Source organism: Lactuca serriola, chromosome 4, assembly GCF_051521515.1.
Source record: "Lactuca serriola cultivar US96UC23 chromosome 4, Lser_US96UC23_V15, whole genome shotgun sequence".
Taxonomy (NCBI): domain Eukaryota; kingdom Viridiplantae; phylum Streptophyta; class Magnoliopsida; order Asterales; family Asteraceae; genus Lactuca; species Lactuca serriola.
Window position 1 is genome coordinate 133,285,230 of NC_136411.1, and position 25,132 is coordinate 133,310,361.

At 34.1% G+C, this 25,132-nt stretch overlaps 7 protein-coding genes across 8 annotated transcripts; 1 reads left to right on the forward strand and 6 right to left on the reverse strand.

Moving 5' to 3' along the window:
* The first annotated feature begins 1,415 nt into the window (after positions 1-1,415).
* On the forward strand, positions 1,416-3,326 carry LOC145102599 (UPF0235 protein At5g63440). 2 transcript variants are annotated; one of them, XM_079040045.1, is made up of 7 exons: positions 1,416-1,647; positions 2,041-2,141; positions 2,225-2,378; positions 2,514-2,610; positions 2,697-2,785; positions 2,881-2,949; positions 3,077-3,326. In XM_079040045.1, the coding sequence occupies exons 1-7, from the start codon at positions 1,570-1,572 to the stop codon at positions 3,134-3,136; spliced, it is 648 nt and encodes a 215-aa protein (XP_078896171.1). In that variant the 5' UTR covers positions 1,416-1,569; the 3' UTR covers positions 3,137-3,326. The 2 variants fall into 2 exon arrangements, with proteins under 2 accessions (XP_078896171.1, XP_078896170.1); XM_079040044.1 differs by having other exon boundaries at positions 1,423-1,647; positions 2,027-2,141.
* A 2,348-nt stretch (positions 3,327-5,674) lies between these two features.
* On the reverse strand, positions 5,675-6,292 carry LOC145098832 (uncharacterized). Its single transcript, XM_079036431.1, has one exon. The coding sequence runs from the start codon at positions 6,290-6,292 to the stop codon at positions 5,675-5,677; it is 618 nt and encodes a 205-aa protein (XP_078892557.1).
* Positions 6,293-8,578: 2,286 nt separating this feature from the next.
* LOC145098833 (uncharacterized) lies at positions 8,579-9,196 on the reverse strand. The gene has a single exon (XM_079036432.1). It carries the CDS (start codon positions 9,194-9,196, stop codon positions 8,579-8,581), a length of 618 nt encoding a protein of 205 aa, XP_078892558.1.
* Positions 9,197-11,485: 2,289 nt separating this feature from the next.
* LOC145098834 (uncharacterized) lies at positions 11,486-12,103 on the reverse strand. Its single transcript, XM_079036433.1, has one exon. It carries the CDS (start codon positions 12,101-12,103, stop codon positions 11,486-11,488), a length of 618 nt encoding a protein of 205 aa, XP_078892559.1.
* Positions 12,104-14,389: 2,286 nt separating this feature from the next.
* On the reverse strand, positions 14,390-15,007 carry LOC145098835 (uncharacterized). Its single transcript, XM_079036435.1, has one exon. The coding sequence runs from the start codon at positions 15,005-15,007 to the stop codon at positions 14,390-14,392; it is 618 nt and encodes a 205-aa protein (XP_078892561.1).
* A 2,286-nt stretch (positions 15,008-17,293) lies between these two features.
* LOC145098836 (uncharacterized) lies at positions 17,294-17,911 on the reverse strand. Its single transcript, XM_079036436.1, has one exon. It carries the CDS (start codon positions 17,909-17,911, stop codon positions 17,294-17,296), a length of 618 nt encoding a protein of 205 aa, XP_078892562.1.
* Positions 17,912-19,136: 1,225 nt separating this feature from the next.
* On the reverse strand, positions 19,137-20,636 carry LOC145102601 (large ribosomal subunit protein uL22y). Its single transcript, XM_079040046.1, has 7 exons — positions 20,506-20,636; positions 20,342-20,378; positions 20,166-20,206; positions 19,779-20,009; positions 19,578-19,680; positions 19,399-19,466; positions 19,137-19,316 (listed from the first exon to the last, which is right to left on the reverse strand). Exons 1-7 carry the CDS (start codon positions 20,506-20,508, stop codon positions 19,272-19,274), a joined length of 528 nt encoding a protein of 175 aa, XP_078896172.1. The 5' UTR covers positions 20,509-20,636; the 3' UTR covers positions 19,137-19,271.
* Positions 20,637-25,132: the final 4,496 nt, after the last annotated feature.

Below are 25,132 nucleotides of genomic sequence, written 5' to 3' on the forward strand. Positions count from 1 at the left end.
GGAAAAAAAACAAACCTATGTGATATGATGTTGAAGACGAAGGCAGATGAAGGATGGGGCAGTGAAATCGGCGACCACCAACAGCAGTAGGCGGCGAGCAGAAGCAGCGAGCGGTGACCGGTAGCGAGATTTCTTCCGGTCTTCAACAGATTCGACGCCAAGAGAGAACGAAGGAGCTGCGGCTATGCTTTTGTCCGTGTCTTTTTTTTGTCATTAGGTTTAGAAGTGGTGAGAAGAGGCAAGCCCAATGCTGCGTGGGGAAGAGGACGGGAAGAGGTTTTTGAGCCCGAAGCCTTCTAAAAATCAAACTGCTGCGAATTTAAAAGTGTTGCGCGTGTGTTGCGCCGCGCATCACTAAGAGGTTAGAAGAGGATTTTTTAAAAAAACAAACACAACCTAAGTAAGTAAGTATTTTGAGATTTGGCCGGGTGAATCACTACTACAAGAGTAAATTATATGAATGGTCCTTATGGTTTGGGTTAATTTACATGTGTAATCCCTAACTTATTTTTTAACTTGGAAGATCTCTACAGTTTCTTTTTATTGCACGTTTGGTCCCTATCTTACCTAAAAATATTATTCCCTTGATTTTTTAATTTATTTAAATAAAGTGGTGTAGGTAAGGTAAGTTAAAGTGAGGTGAAAGTGGGGTGAGAGTTTGTTTATTTAAATAAATTAAAAAAATCAATGACAAAATAGTCTTTTTAGGTAAGATAGAGACCAAATGCGTAACAAAAACAAACAATATGGACCTTCCGAATTAAAAAAATAAATTTGGGACCAAACATGAAAATTAACCCAAATCATAGGGACCATTCGTATAATTTACTCCTATGTGAGTAAACCCTACCACAATTAACTCAAAAATATCAAATAAGATGTCTTCTAGCCCAAAATTCGTCCAAGAGAGAGTTCTCACAAGATAAGTTAGGACTTAGGAACCGATTAAAACCTAATTTCCCGATTAAAAGTATTTAAATGACTTAAAATTTTCAAAACTCTGTATGACCATGCATACTCGGTGCAAATTTTTGCATGGTTATACATTCCAAAATAGATGACATTTTGTATTGTGCATGACCATGCATGTTGAATTTCTTTCTCATGTCTTTTTATTTTCTTTAAAGCATCTTCCTTTTTATTTCTTTTTTCAATAATCCAAGCTTTTTATCCATCTTTCCTCAAGTCCAACCTTTCGATCCTGAATTCTGCAAATCGAACCATGAAGCCGAACTAAATTACACCACAAATATAAGCGTCTAATCCAAAGATGCTCTGCAAATATGATTATGTACATGAAATAATGTTAAGTAATTTAAGTGATCAAAGTTGCAAAATAATGTTACTTGAGGGGTAAAAAATGTAATTATATAATCTACGCACTAGAATAAAATGAGGGTTGTTTTTATAAAATTCGCTGCTGAATCCTTCTTTTGAGTACGTCTCCACTCTCCTGGTGATATCTGCTTTCTCCGGCTAGATTTCCGAACTTCACCGGAGCCGGTGTGTGAGATAGACAAGGAAGCAACAATATGCCGAAGAGGACGACTCACACATACTCGAGCGAGGATGCAGCGCCAGATGGACCAGATTCCGATCTCTTCGTCTATTACTGCAAGCATTGTAGTTCTCACGTCCTCATTACCGGTGAACCTCTCTCTTTCTCTTATGTAAAATTTATGTATCTTAGTTTGTAATTCTATTATTAGTATATTGTTCTCTGCAAATTCCTTTGTGTATATTGTCAATTTGATCGAAACAACACAATTCGAAAAGGAAACCCTAATTAACTTGAAACGAACCAAAAACTGTTTCTTTTCGGCGAAAGTTATACTGGAAAATTCGAAATTCATCGGCTTTCTTCTCTTAGCTTACTTCAAATTACATTCCAACTCCTTTTTTTTTCCTCTGTTTTAGACCTAGTTCTGAATATGATCTTCTTATGCAAATCCAAACTTCATATCCATTTTCCGCATTACTTCACCATTTCTCTCTACAATTTTCCCATACTAAAGTAAGATTGTAGATACGCAATTGCAGAAGATGCCCAAACGAAAAACCGACAAAGCATATGCTTTGGACAAGAAAAAGCATCTTACAAGATTGAACATAAATGAAGCCGGAAAAATTCTCCTAAAGAGGTAAGCTTGTTACACTTCTTTGGTGCTTGTGAAAACGTACACATATCTTACTTTATTAGCAACTAATACTGAATTTCTTATAGGGGTGAAGGGAAATTAGAAAAGCAATTTCGTATGAACTGTATAGGTTGTGGACTCTTTGTTTGCTATCGTTCTGAAGAAGACTTGGAATCTGCCTCTTTCATTTATGTTGTTGATGGTGCACTTAGTACAGTTGCTGCAGAAACTAATCCCCAGGTAAACTGTAATTGTAGTTTCCATGGCTTTTGCAATAAAACTCACAAGATTATAACCTTATAAGCGATTAGGACCTGTATAAATGCTCAATGAAGGTTTTTTTTTAATAATTTTTATATTGTTTTTATGTTACAGGATGCACCTGTGCCACCTTGCATTTCTCAGTTAGAAGGAGGACTTGTCCAGGTGGCAATTGAAGTGGAGGACAGAGCACAACGCTCAGCAATCACAAGTAAATCTATATTTTTGACAAAATTGGTTTGTGTTATAAATTTATAATAATACATGTTATTATTTTTGTTTTTAATTTTTTGGTAGGAGTGAATGCTGATGATGTTAGAGTCACTGTGGCTGCACCTGCAGCACGTGGGGAAGCTAACAATGAGCTTTTAGAATTTATGGGGAAGGTTTGTTTTCTTTTTATATTTTTCGATTTTATTATTTAATTTTTGAGTTGTGTAGATGAAGAAAATCATATATGATTTTGTTGTGTTGGTTTTAGGTGTTAGGTTTGAGACTAAGTCAGATGACACTTCAGAGAGGGTGGAATAGCAAGTCTAAGCTTCTTGTGGTAAGTTGAAACAAACAAACTTTTTTGTAATTTTTTTTTCTTTATTATGAATTTTATCTTTTAGTATTTTATAGTATAAAAAAGATGGATGTAAGCATCGGAATTTGATGGATATATTGTGGAACAGGTGGAAGATTTGACAGGTAGACAGGTATATGAGAAACTGCTTGAAGCTGTGCAGCCTTGAACTATGTGTGTGATGTTTATGTGTAATTGGTTCATGTCAAATGTGTGTGACATTTTTTGACAAAGGACTAGTTGATTTTGAGTACTAAGAATCTGAATGAGTTGGATTTGGATTTACAATCATCTTTGTATTTGATTACTTTTTGATGGGTATGCTTGGCTTCATTGAATGGGACATAAGGATTGTTGTATTTTGGGGTGGGTTCGATTTGTACTTGTTGCATTTTTGTCATAAAAAAAAAAAAAAAAAAAAGGTGTAATTGTAAGACTAATATAGTGTTTGGTATGTGCAACAAACGAAGAGAAGTGGAATAGGATGGAAAATGAAAATGGATAAAAGGTCATGTTTGTCATGTAATATTGAAATTGGGAGGGGTTTTCTTTTTCGTTCTTTGATGAATCTAATGTAATAATATATTATAACTGTAAATTACTTTTTATTCATAAAATTTTAACTTTTCAATAATGATACCGTTTTTAAGATTTTCAATTTTCAAATAAATTATTTCCTTTCATTTTTCATGGATATCTAGCAATATTTTTGTATTGTAATTTTGGGAGTTCATTGATATTTTACTAAAAAAATATCGTTTGTCTTTATGGGTTTCTAATATCGTAGATTTATCTACTATTTTCTTAACTAAACCAAACATAACATTAAATATTTTTTTATTATTTTATGGATGTGATTCAACTTGATCATACCAAACATGCCATAATTTAGTCACAAAATGGTAAGCTTTCTTATTAAGGGTTAGACCGTACGCCATGTGGGTTTAGTTATGTCAGAAAGAACTTCACATGAAAGTCTTGAAAACTTTCACATGAAGTTCTTTCTGACATATTCAGATACTCAAAGATGGCGATACCATGCAAATGGTGCTAGGGTGGTTTCTAAACCCGTTCTCTCTCTCTCTCTCTCTCTCTCTCTCTCTCTCTCTCTCTCTCTCTCTCTCTCCCCCCCCCTCTTTTTCCCTCTCTTTCTGTTATGTTGACGGATGATTGGTCAATAATTTTTTTTTTTCAAGTTAACAATATAAATAACCATCTTTACCTTCAAAAACAATCACACCTTCAATTTCATTCAAATTTTCTTAAGTTATATTTATTTTCTCTCTACAATCCGGATAATCAAATATTTGTTTAGGTGTATTTTTCTTATTTGTTCGTGCCTTGAAGTTGAATTGTCCTTTTTTTCAAACAACATGGGATACACATGAGAGAAGCAGTACGCTACAAAAATGCATCTCAACAATACGTCAAATAGCATATAGAAGCAAGCCCAGTTGTTAGACGAGTATTTGATAATCACTAAAAGAACTTCACATGAAAGTCTTGAAAACTTCTACTAACCCAGAGTCGTTACATGAGTATCTGAATATGTCAGAAAGAACTTCATGTGAAGTCTTCAAAACTTTTGCTATGATCCAACTTTATAAGGTTGGGTATTTGCACCGTCCAACATCCATTAACATTCAACTTTTGTGCAAAACACAGAAAACTAGACATGGATTCCCTGGAATGCTTGGTGATCATGATTATGATTATCCAACGATGATACTAGAAATAATAGAATCAGAAGATTTATGGTTTTAACATGCATTCTATTTGTAGTTGGTTTGAACAATGATTTGAACATCCTCTTCCAATCACCACTGTTTGACGATAAATATTATGGAACACCACTCGAGTGTTCATTAACCTAAACGACAAACATTAAAAGCATGTTGCTTATCTTATGGAAGAAATATATCCAACTTGGATTGTATTTATGAAGTCATATCCACATCCAATAAATGAAGAAAAAAAAGGTTACATGAATCAGTAAGAAAAGACACAGAACATGCTTTTGGGGTCCTTAAAAGACGTTGGGACATTAAAACAATCAGCACGATCTACGTCATCGAAGAGAACAAGAAATATAATATACATTTGTGTTGCACTAAATAATATAATACTATAAGATGAGAATGTTACATGATATCTGTTGTGATGACGTTTGTCCAAGGAATGAAGGTCATATCATTCGATTAAGCTTGCTAATTGGTATCTAAGAAGATCCCTTTAAAGATTGTAAGTTTTTTGTCATCAATGAAGTTTAGCGGAGTCCAACCGTTCAATGGGGGTCTATCAATGAATCAGACCATAGTGGGTTAGACACAATTGATTCGAAGCTATTGTAGCTATCTAACCCTATTAGATCAGGGCACATAAGGCTGGAGGGAGTGGTGCCACCGAAACATCACTCCCTCCACCGCCACATAAGCGTCACGTCATTTTTACCACACAAGTGTGGTTTCTTGCCACACCAAGGGAGTGGTGCCACAATTTTATTTTATTTTTTTATAGCTATTTTAATTAAAATTTCTTTTTTAATAAAAAACATAAATTTTCATTACTTGAAAATTCAAAAAACGTTACATTGCATTACAAAAAAAAAAAAAAAAAAAAAAAGAAACCCGAAAAACACACACATGACATTTAAATAATCCTAGAAACTTAAAAAAAAAAAAAACACAAATAAAATAACTAAAGCAAACTACATAAAGTCGTTCTCCGAGAACTCGTCTTCGGAGTCATCCAGTGGATCCAAATTAAGGTTAATGTTTTGAACCCCGTAAATGTGTTTCACCAAGTCATTGCGAAGATTGTGAAATGTTTCAGTGCAACGTATCTCTACTCTCATGTTCATATACTCTTCGCCACCAATTTTTATTGGTTGTGTCTCTGGTATGGTTTCTTCCTCGTCAAACGCACATATCGCTATTCCTTCGTCTTCAATAATCATGTTAAGCAATATGAGACATGGATACATGATTTCTTGAACTTTTTCCTTGCCCAAATTAACTGCTGGTTTTTTCAATATGAACCACCGTTTCTTCAGAGCTCCAAAAGCACGCTCAGCATCCTTCCTAGCTCTTACTTGAGCTCTCTTGAATTTTTTTCGTCTAGAACCATGTGGACACGTAAATGATTTAACAAACACAGCATACTCAGGATAGCATCCATCGACCAGATAATAATCATACTTATATGGCGTTTCACGCACTTCAAAAGAAGAATCTGGTGCAGATCCATCGTATATGTTAATAAATATAGGTGAACGATTAAGAACATTGATGTCGTTAATCGAACCAGGAGAACCAAAAAAAAACATGTCAAATCCATAGATCTTGTGATGCAACTACTTCAAGTATGACCGTTGGGTGACCATGATCACCTTGGGTAAATTGCTCATGATATGATGTAGGACAATTTTCTCATGCCCAATGGAGAATATTTAAGCTTCCTAGCATTCAAGGAAACCCATGCACACTAGCATGATGAGCTTGCAATTGCAAGATGTCATTATGTGTAGGCTTACGTAAATATTTAGGACCATAAAACTGAATCACAGTTTTGCAGAAATAGTGGAGACTGTCTCGTATGGTCCTAGCAGACATCCTAAAACTTTCGTGTAACGCATCAGGCGAAATGTCATATGCTAACTGACGAAATACGGCCGTGCATTTTTGTAAGGGAGTGAAACCGGATGTACCTCTAGCATCTTAGCCTTGTTGAAAAAAACTGCACTCCCTCGTTACATCTTCAACTATACGTCGTATAAACCTTTTTAAACATTCTAAAACGCCTACAAGTACCCTTGCTAAGTGGTATTCTCTTGAAAATAGTCTTGTACCAAACATTGGTTGGCTTCTTCATAATTTTTGAAAATATATCTTCGTGCTATCCGTTGAGAACTTACGGCTGCGTTATTGCATAAAGCATCGTATGTTTGTTCTGCCATTTGAGCACATGCAACAGCGGCATCAAATATAACTTGAAATTCTTCGGAAGATGACACTTTTGAAAGAAATTGGTAAATTATTTAAAAATTTTGAGAGAAAAGGGTTTGTATTGTTTGAAAAAAAAAATGTACTTGTATATATAGGAAAGAAAAGCAAAAAGAAAAAAAAAATGCGCAAAGAGGACCGTTCAACGGTCAAAGGAATCAACCGCCAATCACAAGTCGTGATCCTCTCGAGCCGTAGTGCAGTCCACGTAGCTATAATGCAGTTCCAAACCGCGTGCCACTCCCATCGGTCTAAAGGCGACTCACATGTGATAGTCAGATATTAAGTTGCAGGATCAATGATAGAAAATTGCAAATACTCAAAAATGAGATGATTATTCTCTATGAAGTTTGCAAGCGCTTCAAAATTCTTCATAGTACCAAAAAAACTTCACATGAAAGTCTTGAAAACTTCTACTAACCCAGAGTCGTTACATGAGTATCTGAATATGTCAGAAAGAACTTCATGTGAAGTCTTCAAAACTTTTGCTATGATCCAACTTTATAAGGTTGGGTATTTGCACCGTCCAACATCCATTAACATTCAACTTTTGTGCAAAACACAGAAAACTAGACATGGATTCCCTGGAATGCTTGGTGATCATGATTATGATTATCCAACGATGATACTAGAAATAATAGAATCAGAAGATTTATGGTTTTAACATGCATTCTATTTGTAGTTGGTTTGAACAATGATTTGAACATCCTCTTCCAATCACCACTGTTTGACGATAAATATTATGGAACACCACTCGAGTGTTCATTAACCTAAACGACAAACATTAAAAGCATGTTGCTTATCTTATGGAAGAAATATATCCAACTTGGATTGTATTTATGAAGTCATATCCACATCCAATAAATGAAGAAAAAAAAGGTTACATGAATCAGTAAGAAAAGACACAGAACATGCTTTTGGGGTCCTTAAAAGACGTTGGGACATTAAAACAATCAGCACGATCTACGTCATCGAAGAGAACAAGAAATATAATATACATTTGTGTTGCACTAAATAATATAATACTATAAGATGAGAATGTTACATGATATCTGTTGTGATGACGTTTGTCCAAGGAATGAAGGTCATATCATTCGATTAAGCTTGCTAATTGGTATCTAAGAAGATCCCTTTAAAGATTGTAAGTTTTTTGTCATCAATGAAGTTTAGCGGAGTCCAACCGTTCAATGGGGGTCTATCAATGAATCAGACCATAGTGGGTTAGACACAATTGATTCGAAGCTATTGTAGCTATCTAACCCTATTAGATCAGGGCACATAAGGCTGGAGGGAGTGGTGCCACCGAAACATCACTCCCTCCACCGCCACATAAGCGTCACGTCATTTTTACCACACAAGTGTGGTTTCTTGCCACACCAAGGGAGTGGTGCCACAATTTTATTTTATTTTTTTATAGCTATTTTAATTAAAATTTCTTTTTTAATAAAAAACATAAATTTTCATTACTTGAAAATTCAAAAAACGTTACATTGCATTACAAAAAAAAAAAAAAAAAAAAAAAAGAAACCCGAAAAACACACACATGACATTTAAATAATCCTAGAAACTTAAAAAAAAAAAAAAAACACAAATAAAATAACTAAAGCAAACTACATAAAGTCGTTCTCCGAGAACTCGTCTTCGGAGTCATCCAGTGGATCCAAATTAAGGTTAATGTTTTGAACCCCGTAAATGTGTTTCACCAAGTCATTGCGAAGATTGTGAAATGTTTCAGTGCAACGTATCTCTACTCTCATGTTCATATACTCTTCGCCACCAATTTTTATTGGTTGTGTCTCTGGTATGGTTTCTTCCTCGTCAAACGCACATATCGCTATTCCTTCGTCTTCAATAATCATGTTAAGCAATATGAGACATGGATACATGATTTCTTGAACTTTTTCCTTGCCCAAATTAACTGCTGGTTTTTTCAATATGAACCACCGTTTCTTCAGAGCTCCAAAAGCACGCTCAGCATCCTTCCTAGCTCTTACTTGAGCTCTCTTGAATTTTTTTCGTCTAGAACCATGTGGACACGTAAATGATTTAACAAACACAGCATACTCAGGATAGCATCCATCGACCAGATAATAATCATACTTATATGGCGTTTCACGCACTTCAAAAGAAGAATCTGGTGCAGATCCATCGTATATGTTAATAAATATAGGTGAACGATTAAGAACATTGATGTCGTTAATCGAACCAGGAGAACCAAAAAAAAACATGTCAAATCCATAGATCTTGTGATGCAACTACTTCAAGTATGACCGTTGGGTGACCATGATCACCTTGGGTAAATTGCTCATGATATGATGTAGGACAATTTTCTCATGCCCAATGGAGAATATTTAAGCTTCCTAGCATTCAAGGAAACCCATGCACACTAGCATGATGAGCTTGCAATTGCAAGATGTCATTATGTGTAGGCTTACGTAAATATTTAGGACCATAAAACTGAATCACAGTTTTGCAGAAATAGTGGAGACTGTCTCGTATGGTCCTAGCAGACATCCTAAAACTTTCGTGTAACGCATCAGGCGAAATGTCATATGCTAACTGACGAAATACGGCCGTGCATTTTTGTAAGGGAGTGAAACCGGATGTACCTCTAGCATCTTAGCCTTGTTGAAAAAAACTGCACTCCCTCGTTACATCTTCAACTATACGTCGTATAAACCTTTTTAAACATTCTAAAACGCCTACAAGTACCCTTGCTAAGTGGTATTCTCTTGAAAATAGTCTTGTACCAAACATTGGTTGGCTTCTTCATAATTTTTGAAAATATATCTTCGTGCTATCCGTTGAGAACTTACGGCTGCGTTATTGCATAAAGCATCGTATGTTTGTTCTGCCATTTGAGCACATGCAACAGCGGCATCAAATATAACTTGAAATTCTTCGGAAGATGACACTTTTGAAAGAAATTGGTAAATTATTTAAAAATTTTGAGAGAAAAGGGTTTGTATTGTTTGAAAAAAAAAATGTACTTGTATATATAGGAAAGAAAAGCAAAAAGAAAAAAAAAATGCGCAAAGAGGACCGTTCAACGGTCAAAGGAATCAACCGCCAATCACAAGTCGTGATCCTCTCGAGCCGTAGTGCAGTCCACGTAGCTATAATGCAGTTCCAAACCGCGTGCCACTCCCATCGGTCTAAAGGCGACTCACATGTGATAGTCAGATATTAAGTTGCAGGATCAATGATAGAAAATTGCAAATACTCAAAAATGAGATGATTATTCTCTATGAAGTTTGCAAGCGCTTCAAAATTCTTCATAGTACCAAAAAAACTTCACATGAAAGTCTTGAAAACTTCTACTAACCCAGAGTCGTTACATGAGTATCTGAATATGTCAGAAAGAACTTCATGTGAAGTCTTCAAAACTTTTGCTATGATCCAACTTTATAAGGTTGGGTATTTGCACCGTCCAACATCCATTAACATTCAACTTTTGTGCAAAACACAGAAAACTAGACATGGATTCCCTGGAATGCTTGGTGATCATGATTATGATTATCCAACGATGATACTAGAAATAATAGAATCAGAAGATTTATGGTTTTAACATGCATTCTATTTGTAGTTGGTTTGAACAATGATTTGAACATCCTCTTCCAATCACCACTGTTTGACGATAAATATTATGGAACACCACTCGAGTGTTCATTAACCTAAACGACAAACATTAAAAGCATGTTGCTTATCTTATGGAAGAAATATATCCAACTTGGATTGTATTTATGAAGTCATATCCACATCCAATAAATGAAGAAAAAAAAGGTTACATGAATCAGTAAGAAAAGACACAGAACATGCTTTTGGGGTCCTTAAAAGACGTTGGGACATTAAAACAATCAGCACGATCTACGTCATCGAAGAGAACAAGAAATATAATATACATTTGTGTTGCACTAAATAATATAATACTATAAGATGAGAATGTTACATGATATCTGTTGTGATGACGTTTGTCCAAGGAATGAAGGTCATATCATTCGATTAAGCTTGCTAATTGGTATCTAAGAAGATCCCTTTAAAGATTGTAAGTTTTTTGTCATCAATGAAGTTTAGCGGAGTCCAACCGTTCAATGGGGGTCTATCAATGAATCAGACCATAGTGGGTTAGACACAATTGATTCGAAGCTATTGTAGCTATCTAACCCTATTAGATCAGGGCACATAAGGCTGGAGGGAGTGGTGCCACCGAAACATCACTCCCTCCACCGCCACATAAGCGTCACGTCATTTTTACCACACAAGTGTGGTTTCTTGCCACACCAAGGGAGTGGTGCCACAATTTTATTTTATTTTTTTATAGCTATTTTAATTAAAATTTCTTTTTTAATAAAAAACATAAATTTTCATTACTTGAAAATTCAAAAAACGTTACATTGCATTACAAAAAAAAAAAAAAAAAAAAAAAAAAAAAGAAACCCGAAAAACACACACATGACATTTAAATAATCCTAGAAACTTAAAAAAAAAAAAAACACAAATAAAATAACTAAAGCAAACTACATAAAGTCGTTCTCCGAGAACTCGTCTTCGGAGTCATCCAGTGGATCCAAATTAAGGTTAATGTTTTGAACCCCGTAAATGTGTTTCACCAAGTCATTGCGAAGATTGTGAAATGTTTCAGTGCAACGTATCTCTACTCTCATGTTCATATACTCTTCGCCACCAATTTTTATTGGTTGTGTCTCTGGTATGGTTTCTTCCTCGTCAAACGCACATATCGCTATTCCTTCGTCTTCAATAATCATGTTAAGCAATATGAGACATGGATACATGATTTCTTGAACTTTTTCCTTGCCCAAATTAACTGCTGGTTTTTTCAATATGAACCACCGTTTCTTCAGAGCTCCAAAAGCACGCTCAGCATCCTTCCTAGCTCTTACTTGAGCTCTCTTGAATTTTTTTCGTCTAGAACCATGTGGACACGTAAATGATTTAACAAACACAGCATACTCAGGATAGCATCCATCGACCAGATAATAATCATACTTATATGGCGTTTCACGCACTTCAAAAGAAGAATCTGGTGCAGATCCATCGTATATGTTAATAAATATAGGTGAACGATTAAGAACATTGATGTCGTTAATCGAACCAGGAGAACCAAAAAAAAACATGTCAAATCCATAGATCTTGTGATGCAACTACTTCAAGTATGACCGTTGGGTGACCATGATCACCTTGGGTAAATTGCTCATGATATGATGTAGGACAATTTTCTCATGCCCAATGGAGAATATTTAAGCTTCCTAGCATTCAAGGAAACCCATGCACACTAGCATGATGAGCTTGCAATTGCAAGATGTCATTATGTGTAGGCTTACGTAAATATTTAGGACCATAAAACTGAATCACAGTTTTGCAGAAATAGTGGAGACTGTCTCGTATGGTCCTAGCAGACATCCTAAAACTTTCGTGTAACGCATCAGGCGAAATGTCATATGCTAACTGACGAAATACGGCCGTGCATTTTTGTAAGGGAGTGAAACCGGATGTACCTCTAGCATCTTAGCCTTGTTGAAAAAAACTGCACTCCCTCGTTACATCTTCAACTATACGTCGTATAAACCTTTTTAAACATTCTAAAACGCCTACAAGTACCCTTGCTAAGTGGTATTCTCTTGAAAATAGTCTTGTACCAAACATTGGTTGGCTTCTTCATAATTTTTGAAAATATATCTTCGTGCTATCCGTTGAGAACTTACGGCTGCGTTATTGCATAAAGCATCGTATGTTTGTTCTGCCATTTGAGCACATGCAACAGCGGCATCAAATATAACTTGAAATTCTTCGGAAGATGACACTTTTGAAAGAAATTGGTAAATTATTTAAAAATTTTGAGAGAAAAGGGTTTGTATTGTTTGAAAAAAAAAATGTACTTGTATATATAGGAAAGAAAAGCAAAAAGAAAAAAAAAATGCGCAAAGAGGACCGTTCAACGGTCAAAGGAATCAACCGCCAATCACAAGTCGTGATCCTCTCGAGCCGTAGTGCAGTCCACGTAGCTATAATGCAGTTCCAAACCGCGTGCCACTCCCATCGGTCTAAAGGCGACTCACATGTGATAGTCAGATATTAAGTTGCAGGATCAATGATAGAAAATTGCAAATACTCAAAAATGAGATGATTATTCTCTATGAAGTTTGCAAGCGCTTCAAAATTCTTCATAGTACCAAAAAAACTTCACATGAAAGTCTTGAAAACTTCTACTAACCCAGAGTCGTTACATGAGTATCTGAATATGTCAGAAAGAACTTCATGTGAAGTCTTCAAAACTTTTGCTATGATCCAACTTTATAAGGTTGGGTATTTGCACCGTCCAACATCCATTAACATTCAACTTTTGTGCAAAACACAGAAAACTAGACATGGATTCCCTGGAATGCTTGGTGATCATGATTATGATTATCCAACGATGATACTAGAAATAATAGAATCAGAAGATTTATGGTTTTAACATGCATTCTATTTGTAGTTGGTTTGAACAATGATTTGAACATCCTCTTCCAATCACCACTGTTTGACGATAAATATTATGGAACACCACTCGAGTGTTCATTAACCTAAACGACAAACATTAAAAGCATGTTGCTTATCTTATGGAAGAAATATATCCAACTTGGATTGTATTTATGAAGTCATATCCACATCCAATAAATGAAGAAAAAAAAGGTTACATGAATCAGTAAGAAAAGACACAGAACATGCTTTTGGGGTCCTTAAAAGACGTTGGGACATTAAAACAATCAGCACGATCTACGTCATCGAAGAGAACAAGAAATATAATATACATTTGTGTTGCACTAAATAATATAATACTATAAGATGAGAATGTTACATGATATCTGTTGTGATGACGTTTGTCCAAGGAATGAAGGTCATATCATTCGATTAAGCTTGCTAATTGGTATCTAAGAAGATCCCTTTAAAGATTGTAAGTTTTTTGTCATCAATGAAGTTTAGCGGAGTCCAACCGTTCAATGGGGGTCTATCAATGAATCAGACCATAGTGGGTTAGACACAATTGATTCGAAGCTATTGTAGCTATCTAACCCTATTAGATCAGGGCACATAAGGCTGGAGGGAGTGGTGCCACCGAAACATCACTCCCTCCACCGCCACATAAGCGTCACGTCATTTTTACCACACAAGTGTGGTTTCTTGCCACACCAAGGGAGTGGTGCCACAATTTTATTTTATTTTTTTATAGCTATTTTAATTAAAATTTCTTTTTTAATAAAAAACATAAATTTTCATTACTTGAAAATTCAAAAAACGTTACATTGCATTACAAAAAAAAAAAAAAAAAAAAAAAAGAAACCCGAAAAACACACACATGACATTTAAATAATCCTAGAAACTTAAAAAAAAAAAAAAAACACAAATAAAATAACTAAAGCAAACTACATAAAGTCGTTCTCCGAGAACTCGTCTTCGGAGTCATCCAGTGGATCCAAATTAAGGTTAATGTTTTGAACCCCGTAAATGTGTTTCACCAAGTCATTGCGAAGATTGTGAAATGTTTCAGTGCAACGTATCTCTACTCTCATGTTCATATACTCTTCGCCACCAATTTTTATTGGTTGTGTCTCTGGTATGGTTTCTTCCTCGTCAAACGCACATATCGCTATTCCTTCGTCTTCAATAATCATGTTAAGCAATATGAGACATGGATACATGATTTCTTGAACTTTTTCCTTGCCCAAATTAACTGCTGGTTTTTTCAATATGAACCACCGTTTCTTCAGAGCTCCAAAAGCACGCTCAGCATCCTTCCTAGCTCTTACTTGAGCTCTCTTGAATTTTTTTCGTCTAGAACCATGTGGACACGTAAATGATTTAACAAACACAGCATACTCAGGATAGCATCCATCGACCAGATAATAATCATACTTATATGGCGTTTCACGCACTTCAAAAGAAGAATCTGGTGCAGATCCATCGTATATGTTAATAAATATAGGTGAACGATTAAGAACATTGATGTCGTTAATCGAACCAGGAGAACCAAAAAAAAACATGTCAAATCCATAGATCTTGTGATGCAACTACTTCAAGTATGACCGTTGGGTGACCATGATCACCTTGGGTAAATTGCTCATGATATGATGTAGGACAATTTTCTCATGCCCAATGGAGAATATTTAAGCTTCCTAGCATTCAAGGAAACCCATGCACACTAGCATGATGAGCTTGCAATTGCAAGATGTCATTATGTGTAGGCTTACGTAAATATTTAGGACCATAAAACTGAATCACAGTTTTGCAGAAATAGTGGAGACTGTCTCGTATGGTCCTAGCAGACATCCTAAAACTTTCGTGTAACGCATCAGGCGAAATGTCATATGCTAACTGACGAAATACGGCCGTGCATTTTTGTAAGGGAGTGAAACCGGATGTACCTCTAGCATCTTAGCCTTGTTGAAAAAAACTGCACTCCCTCGTTACATCTTCAACTATACGTCGTATAAACCTTTTTAAACATTCTAAAACGCCTACAAGTACCCTTGCTAAGTGGTATTCTCTTGAAAATAGTCTTGTACCAAACATTGGTTGGCTTCTTCATAATTTTTGAAAATATATCTTCGTGCTATCCGTTGAGAACTTACGGCTGCGTTATTGCATAAAGCATCGTATGTTTGTTCTGCCATTTGAGCACATGCAACAGCGGCATCAAATATAACTTGAAATTCTTCGGAAGATGACACTTTTGAAAGAAATTGGTAAATTATTTAAAAATTTTGAGAGAAAAGGGTTTGTATTGTTTGAAAAAAAAAATGTACTTGTATATATAGGAAAGAAAAGCAAAAAGAAAAAAAAAATGCGCAAAGAGGACCGTTCAACGGTCAAAGGAATCAACCGCCAATCACAAGTCGTGATCCTCTCGAGCCGTAGTGCAGTCCACGTAGCTATAATGCAGTTCCAAACCGCGTGCCACTCCCATCGGTCTAAAGGCGACTCACATGTGATAGTCAGATATTAAGTTGCAGGATCAATGATAGAAAATTGCAAATACTCAAAAATGAGATGATTATTCTCTATGAAGTTTGCAAGCGCTTCAAAATTCTTCATAGTACCAAAAAAACTTCACATGAAAGTCTTGAAAACTTCTACTAACCCAGAGTCGTTACATGAGTATCTGAATATGTCAGAAAGAACTTCATGTGAAGTCTTCAAAACTTTTGCTATGATCCAACTTTATAAGGTTGGGTATTTGCACCGTCCAACATCCATTAACATTCAACTTTTGTGCAAAACACAGAAAACTAGACATGGATTCCCTGGAATGCTTGGTGATCATGATTATGATTATCCAACGATGATACTAGAAATAATAGAATCAGAAGATTTATGGTTTTAACATGCATTCTATTTGTAGTTGGTTTGAACAATGATTTGAACATCCTCTTCCAATCACCACTGTTTGACGATAAATATTATGGAACACCACTCGAGTGTTCATTAACCTAAACGACAAACATTAAAAGCATGTTGCTTATCTTATGGAAGAAATATATCCAACTTGGATTGTATTTATGAAGTCATATCCACATCCAATAAATGAAGAAAAAAAAGGTTACATGAATCAGTAAGAAAAGACACAGAACATGCTTTTGGGGTCCTTAAAAGACGTTGGGACATTAAAACAATCAGCACGATCTACGTCATCGAAGAGAACAAGAAATATAATATACATTTGTGTTGCACTAAATAATATAATACTATAAGATGAGAATGTTACATGATATCTGTTGTGATGACGTTTGTCCAAGGAATGAAGGTCATATCATTCGATTAAGCTTGCTAATTGGTATCTAAGAAGATCCCTTTAAAGATTGTAAGTTTTTTGTCATCAATGAAGTTTAGCGGAGTCCAACCGTTCAATGGGGGTCTATCAATGAATCAGACCATAGTGGGTTAGACACAATTGATTCGAAGCTATTGTAGCTATCTAACCCTATTAGATCAGGGCACATAAGGCTGGAGGGAGTGGTGCCACCGAAACATCACTCCCTCCACCGCCACATAAGCGTCACGTCATTTTTACCACACAAGTGTGGTTTCTTGCCACACCAAGGGAGTGGTGCCACAATTTTATTTTATTTTTTTATAGCTATTTTAATTAAAATTTCTTTTTTAATAAAAAACATAAATTTTCATTACTTGAAAATTCAAAAAACGTTACATTGCATTACAAAAAAAAAAAAAAAAAAAAAAAGAAACCCGAAAAACACACACATGACATTTAAATAATCCTAGAAACTTAAAAAAAAAAAAAAAAACACAAATAAAATAACTAAAGCAAACTACATAAAGTCGTTCTCCGAGAACTCGTCTTCGGAGTCATCCAGTGGATCCAAATTAAGGTTAATGTTTTGAACCCCGTAAATGTGTTTCACCAAGTCATTGCGAAGATTGTGAAATGTTTCAGTGCAACGTATCTCTACTCTCATGTTCATATACTCTTCGCCACCAATTTTTATTGGTTGTGTCTCTGGTATGGTTTCTTCCTCGTCAAACGCACATATCGCTATTCCTTCGTCTTCAATAATCATGTTAAGCAATATGAGACATGGATACATGATTTCTTGAACTTTTTCCTTGCCCAAATTAACTGCTGGTTTTTTCAATATGAACCACCGTTTCTTCAGAGCTCCAAAAGCACGCTCAGCATCCTTCCTAGCTCTTACTTGAGCTCTCTTGAATTTTTTTCGTCTAGAACCATGTGGACACGTAAATGATTTAACAAACACAGCATACTCAGGATAGCATCCATCGACCAGATAATAATCATACTTATATGGCGTTTCACGCACTTCAAAAGAAGAATCTGGTGCAGATCCATCGTATATGTTAATAAATATAGGTGAACGATTAAGAACATTGATGTCGTTAATCGAACCAGGAGAACCAAAAAAAAACATGTCAAATCCATAGATCTTGTGATGCAACTACTTCAAGTATGACCGTTGGGTGACCATGATCACCTTGGGTAAATTGCTCATGATATGATGTAGGACAATTTTCTCATGCCCAATGGAGAATATTTAAGCTTCCTAGCATTCAAGGAAACCCATGCACACTAGCATGATGAGCTTGCAATTGCAAGATGTCATTATGTGTAGGCTTACGTAAATATTTAGGACCATAAAACTGAATCACAGTTTTGCAGAAATAGTGGAGACTGTCTCGTATGGTCCTAGCAGACATCCTAAAACTTTCGTGTAACGCATCAGGCGAAATGTCATATGCTAACTGACGAAATACGGCCGTGCATTTTTGTAAGGGAGTGAAACCGGATGTACCTCTAGCATCTTAGCCTTGTTGAAAAAAACTGCACTCCCTCGTTACATCTTCAACTATACGTCGTATAAACCTTTTTAAACATTCTAAAACGCCTACAAGTACCCTTGCTAAGTGGTATTCTCTTGAAAATAGTCTTGTACCAAACATTGGTTGGCTTCTTCATAATTTTTGAAAATATATCTTCGTGCTATCCGTTGAGAACTTACGGCTGCGTTATTGCATAAAGCATCGTATGTTTGTTCTGCCATTTGAGCACATGCAACAGCGGCATCAAATATAACTTGAAATTCTTCGGAAGATGACACTTTTGAAAGAAATTGGTAAATTATTTAAAAATTTTGAGAGAAAAGGGTTTGTATTGTTTGAAAAAAAAAAATGTACTTGTATATATAGGAAAGAAAAGCAAAAAGAAAAAAAAATGCGCAAAGAGGACCGTTCAACGGTCAAAGGAATCAACCGCCAATCACAAGTCGTGATCCTCTCGAGCCGTAGTGCAGTCCACGTAGCTATAATGCAGTTCCAAACCGCGTGCCACTCCCATCGGTCTAAAGGCGACTCACATGTGATAGTCAGATATTAAGTTGCAGGATCAATGATAGAAAATTGCAAATACTCAAAAATGAGATGATTATTCTCTATGAAGTTTGCAAGCGCTTCAAAATTCTTCATAGTACCAAAAAAAACACATGACAAGAGTTCTCTAACATCACAAGGACGCTGCAATTGAGTGTTGGGAAATGTCACAAACACAGATATGTCGTTATAATGTGTTGTTTACACAAAAGAGTGATGAGGGGTTTTGCAGCTTTGAGCTCAAACAGCCACAAAAAGAATCATAAACACTCAACCAAAATGTTTTAATTTCATAAAGCAAAAAACATCACCTCATAATAATAGAAACATAAAACAAATCTTTTGGAAACAGAAACAGAGTTTTCAGATAACAAAAACTGAATCCTTTCTACCACTCAACTTCACTTAAGCTTGGTTCTTCTTGGTTCTTGGTGCCAACTGAGTCTCAGGCTGCAACATATTCATAGTTAGCAAAAAAAACAAAAAAAAAATGTCCACAATCAAAGATTAGTAAAATAACCAAACAACCCACCTCCTTTTTAACAGGCTCCTCTTTTTCAGACAAGGTCAATTCAATATGGCAAGGAGAAGACATGTAAGCTGAACAAGAAACACAGGTTTCCATTATCATTCATTCAATCAATATACAACCCCAAATCTACTCTAATAAACACACAAAAAAAAAGGTGAAGGTGAAGGTGGGTGACTCACGATTGATTCTTCCATGAGCACGGTATGTCCGACGCCTCTGTTTTTGGGCTTGGTTGACCTGGATATGGGAGATGTGAAGAGCATCGACATCCAATCCTTTCACCTAAAACCAGTTCGTAAACAAAATAAAACTTTATAGGTTGGAATTTAAGAAAAGATTATGTAAAGATGGATGTTGATGAATTGTTAATGATTGTTTACCTCTGCATTACTCTCAGCGTTCTTTAGAAGATCGAGAATGAACTTTGCAGATTTAGCAGGCCAACGTCCTTGTCCATTGGAATGACGATTCTTGGCTTGTGCAGTTCGTCCAACTCCACGGCAAAAACGAGTAAATGGAATGGCTTGTTTATGGACCAAAACATCTTCCAAGTATCTCTTCGCCTTCAATAAAGGCATCTTTCGGATAGCATGTGCTGTTTCACGAGTGTTCTGAAACATTACATTACAACATGTGTATCAGTGAATAAGATGATGAAAAAAAAGCTAATTAGGTTAACAATCCGAACAAGTACTACGATTACAGTAAAATTTCATTCGTTAAATTGATAAAATAACGTTGTGTTGAGGAATTGAAGGAAATGTTACCTTGAAATGGCACCTGAGATCAGATCCCCTGGCCTTGCAAGCTGATGAATATAATCAACAAAAACACAATCTAATTAGTGTATGTATAGACACCTAAAATCAAATATTGAAACTACGAATCTGAAGTAGTAGATAGGTTTTATTTTCCAGAATCAAAACATAACTCAAAGACTTACATTTGGTGGGGTTTTCTGGTTCCTTCGAGTACTTCACCTGAGATCATCGCCGACAATAAGAAATTAGCACATCGATATAGAAAAACTCGATCGTAAGATATGTGTATACGTGCGCCGGTGCCTGTGAACGCATGATTTCAGTAAAACAGGCGGCGAAAACTTACCATTGCTGCTGCTGCTGCTGGCGTCGCCGATAAAAATTTAGTGTGTTCTGCGAAGGCCACCCCGAGAAAGAATCTAATGGAGGGTCTAGGGTTTCTAACTATAACGAGTTCGTCTTCCTGATTTTGGTTGGGCCGTGGCCCAATTAGTTTTTCTATTTGACTTTTTAACCATTCACATAGCACATAGGACTATATATTTTTAACCATTCTCTTATACGGTTACACACTTACACCAATATAATAGAGGTGCATATGCCATATAGATCGGATGAAAACAGGCATGGTCTTTTAAAAATTGTTAAATTTAGAATTTATGGCTAAAATTATTATAACTAACTAGGGCGAATGCCCTAGTTAGTTAAAAATAACTAAATCACTGTTATTAACAATTAAATAATAATTTCATAAAAAAAATAAAAAATGATTTTTTTATTGTTATTATGTTGAACTATATTATAAGAGATAAGGTCGGAACTTGAAGTTGTTTTGCATATACAAAGTTATATGATTAAAATAGAAAAAAAATTAAAATAAATAAATCGTTATTGTTATCTATTAAATAATAATTTCATATTAAATTAAAATGTTTATATTAAATATTATTATTATGTAGAAAATACGATAATAGAGACATTTTTTTTATCTATCTTAAATTTTATCATTGTATACAACATATGATAATAGAGACAACTTTTTATCTTAAATAATAAAAAAAATGTTTTGTATCATAAATATTACCATAATTATGTAAAACATATGATAATAGTGACGTCTTTTATAAGGTTAAAACTTTAAATTGTATTACATACAGGGTTGTAAAACTTGGCTACACACAACCAAATACTCGACATGTTACTTAAACTCGGCCTCCAATGGAAGCGAGTTTGCCTAACTCAGCCAGAAGAAACTCGGTAGGGGTGTGTATGGGGCGGTTTGGTTCAGTTATTGGTCAAAACCGAACCATAACCATTATGATTGGTTAATGCATTTTAGTAGCCATTGGGTATGGTTAATAGTGGTTATGGTTAATGGTTTTTGTCGGTTAATGGTTTTGGTTAATGGTTAATATTGGTTAACCATAATGTTCAAAATAATATAAATGACGAAAGTATAGTGGCATAAAAACTGAAAAGAGAATACAAAAGAATCATTGGAACCAATGTTTGTAACCTAGCTTATATTAATAGAATAAAATGTGTACCTTTGATACTCGAAGTGAGACAACACATAGTCATATTCAAAATAAAAAACAATAAAAAAAATATAAAACATTAAAAAAATTTACATAAATAATTTCATATATTGAGAATTGATATTAACATTAAAATAAAGTCAAACATTCATACACGTTCAATGCGATTAAATCAAAAACTATAAGATAAAATAGTCAAACATTCATATTATGTGTTATATGGATAAAAAAAAGTCAATCACTCATATACACTAAATGTGATTAAGTCAAAAACAATAAATAAAAAAATAAAAAAAAATACATTCTTAATATATCACAAAGTCAAGAACAAAAAACTTAACCTACCTAGAAGTTGTGATTATAAAGTAAAAAAATCTTTCGAAAAGAACTATAAAGTCAAAACAATCTTTGGTTAGGATTAACGGTGTGGGAAGCCTTCCAATTAGGATTATGAGTGTGAAGATTAAACTAATGGTGAATAATGTTTAAAATTATAAATTAGCCAATTAGGAATTACAACATTAATCAATAATCTAACTCAATGTATGATTGGAAGATTGTGTGTGTCTCTGTTATATGTGTGATCAACCTTTGATGGTTTGATTGTTCGTTCGTATCCTGATAAGTGATGATTAATGAATTATATTTTGAAATTTTAATAGGTCTTAAATAAATTAGATTATTGTTTTATATATAATATATAATTTTTATATATTAATATATAAAGTTAACGGTTTAGTTAATAATGGATCGATTAACCTATAAAACCATAACCGAACCGTTAGTTATTGATTAAGAAAAATTAGAAACCGAACCAATGGTTTTTAAAATGGTTCGGTTATATTGATTAATTTGGTTTTGGTTCGGTTTTTCGGTTATTATGCTCACTCCTAAAACTCGGATCCTTATTCAACTCGATCCAAATCTAAAAGATACGGTCCAAAATCATTTTCGAAATTCTGAAATTTAATTAGTCACTTGTCGACAAAGACAATCTCACCAAAGAATACACTCAACGTCCTACAAAGTTAGATGCAATGAAGATCTCATGGCTTAGTCCCTTTAAAATATTTCACAATCTTTCCTATTTATAGAGGATAATACATTCTCTTATTTACTCTCACGATCAATGTGGGATGAAGACATTTTAATTAAACTCATTTCTTTATTTGACAATAATTTCATTTTGTTAAATAAAATATTAAATAATAAAAATAAAACATTATCCAGAAAATTTATTGTTGAATAGTTCCATTTTTCAGTAATCTCGTAAGTTGCTATAAAAAATCAAGTTTTTATTGAATAATTTTTTGTTAAATCCTAAAATCATAAATTCAGTTAGGTACTTAATATAGAAAGTTTGTTTATATGTATTTTCATGATTCCAAATGTCATTATAAAATGAATTCATTTATAAAATATAATCGAGTATATATTTCGTGCTTTTGAATCAAAGTGATTTTTCAAACAATTATAATTTTATGTTTAGGTAGATTTTTTTATATTATATAACATTATGTAACTTATAATATTATTATAAACAATTTGAATAATTATGGGAGTTTCAAATCTATGTGGTGAAAGGAAAATGCTTCATTTATCGGTCTAAATTGATCAAACTCGGACCGATTCAGCTTAATATACCAAACTACATAACGTTTTTTCTATTGGAACCCGGTTTGTATATATTTTGTGTTTTTGAATCAAATTTATTTTCCAAACAATGATCATTTTATGTTTAGGTAACTTATTTATAATATTATTAAAAACAATTTGAAAAATCATGGGAGTTTCAAATGTATGTGCTGAAAGGAAAATGCTTCCTTTATCGGTCCAAATTGATCAAACTCAGACCGATTCAACTCAATATACCAAAATACATTACGGTTTTTCAACTGAAACTCTGTTTGAACCAAAAAAAATCTTGTTCAAAACCGTTTTCGGGATTCTAAAACTTAAATGGACAGTTGCCAATAAAGACAATCCCACCAAATAATACCCTCAACATCCTAAAAAGGTAGGAATAAGGAAGTTATCATGGTTTGGTCCCTTTCAAACATTTCAGAACCTTTCCTATTTATCGAAGAGGAAACGTTCTCTTGTTTACTCTCATCATCGATGTGGGATGAAGACATTGTAAAAAAACACGCTTTCTTGTTAATAAAACATTATTCAACTTATTTAGTAAAACACCCTTTCTTTATTGTTCAATAGTTCCATTTTTCTATAATCTCATAAGTTGCTATCCAAAAAAGTATGTTCTTATTGAATAACTTTTTGTTCAATTTTAAAATCATAAATTCAGTTAGGTACTTAATATAGAAAGCTTGTTTATATGTATTTTCAAGATTCAAAAGTTCATTATAAAACAAATTCATTTATAAAATATAACCTGCGCATATATTTTGTGCTTTTGATCAAAATCGAATTTTCAAACAATTATAATTTAATTTTTAGGTAGATGTTTTTTTATATTTATATAACATTATGTAACTTTATTAAAATATCATTGGAAACAATTTATAAAATCATGGGAGTTTCAAATGTATGTAGTGAAAGGAAAATGCTTCTTTTATGGTCCAAATAGATCAAACTCGGACCGATTCAACAAAATATACCAAACTGCATATTTTTTTTCTAGTGAAACCCGGTTTGTATATATTTCGTGCTTTTGAATCAAAGAGATTTTTCAAATAGTTATAATTTTACGTTTAAGTAGATGTTTTTTATATTTATATAAAATTATGTAACTTATTTATAATATAACTAGAAATTATTTGAAAAATCATGGGAGTTTCAAATGTTTGTTGTGAAAGGAAAATGATTCATTTATCGATCCAAATTAATCCAGCTCCGGTTCAACTCAATATACCCAACTACATAATTTTTTTTCTAACTGAAACACGGTTTAAACCTGAAAAAATTCGGTTCAAAACCATTTTTGGAATTCTGAAAGTTAACTGGACACTTGCCAATATAGACAATCTCACCAAATAATACCTTCAAAATCCTACAAAGGTAGGCATGAGGAAGTTCTCTTGGTTTGGTCCCTTTGAAACATTTCACAACCTTTCCTATTTATAGAAGATGAAACATTCTCTTGTTTACTCTCACCATCGATGTGGGATGAAGACATTGTAATAAAACACCCTTTCTTGTTTATAGAACATTATTTAACTTATTTATAATATTAATGTAAAGAAATTGAAAAGTCATGGGAGTTTCAAATGAATGTGGTGAAAGGAAGTTAAAAAATGAGGTTTCAAATGCATGAGATTCAAGAAAAAAATGCTAGATTAATAAGTATGTATGAAACTATTAATTTTTAATGTAAAGTTAATACTTTATTAATAAAGAGTTATCTCATCTAAATATCTTGAAATCATGAGCAGGATACATGTATATTACACCTGAGTATCTTGAGATGACATTAGG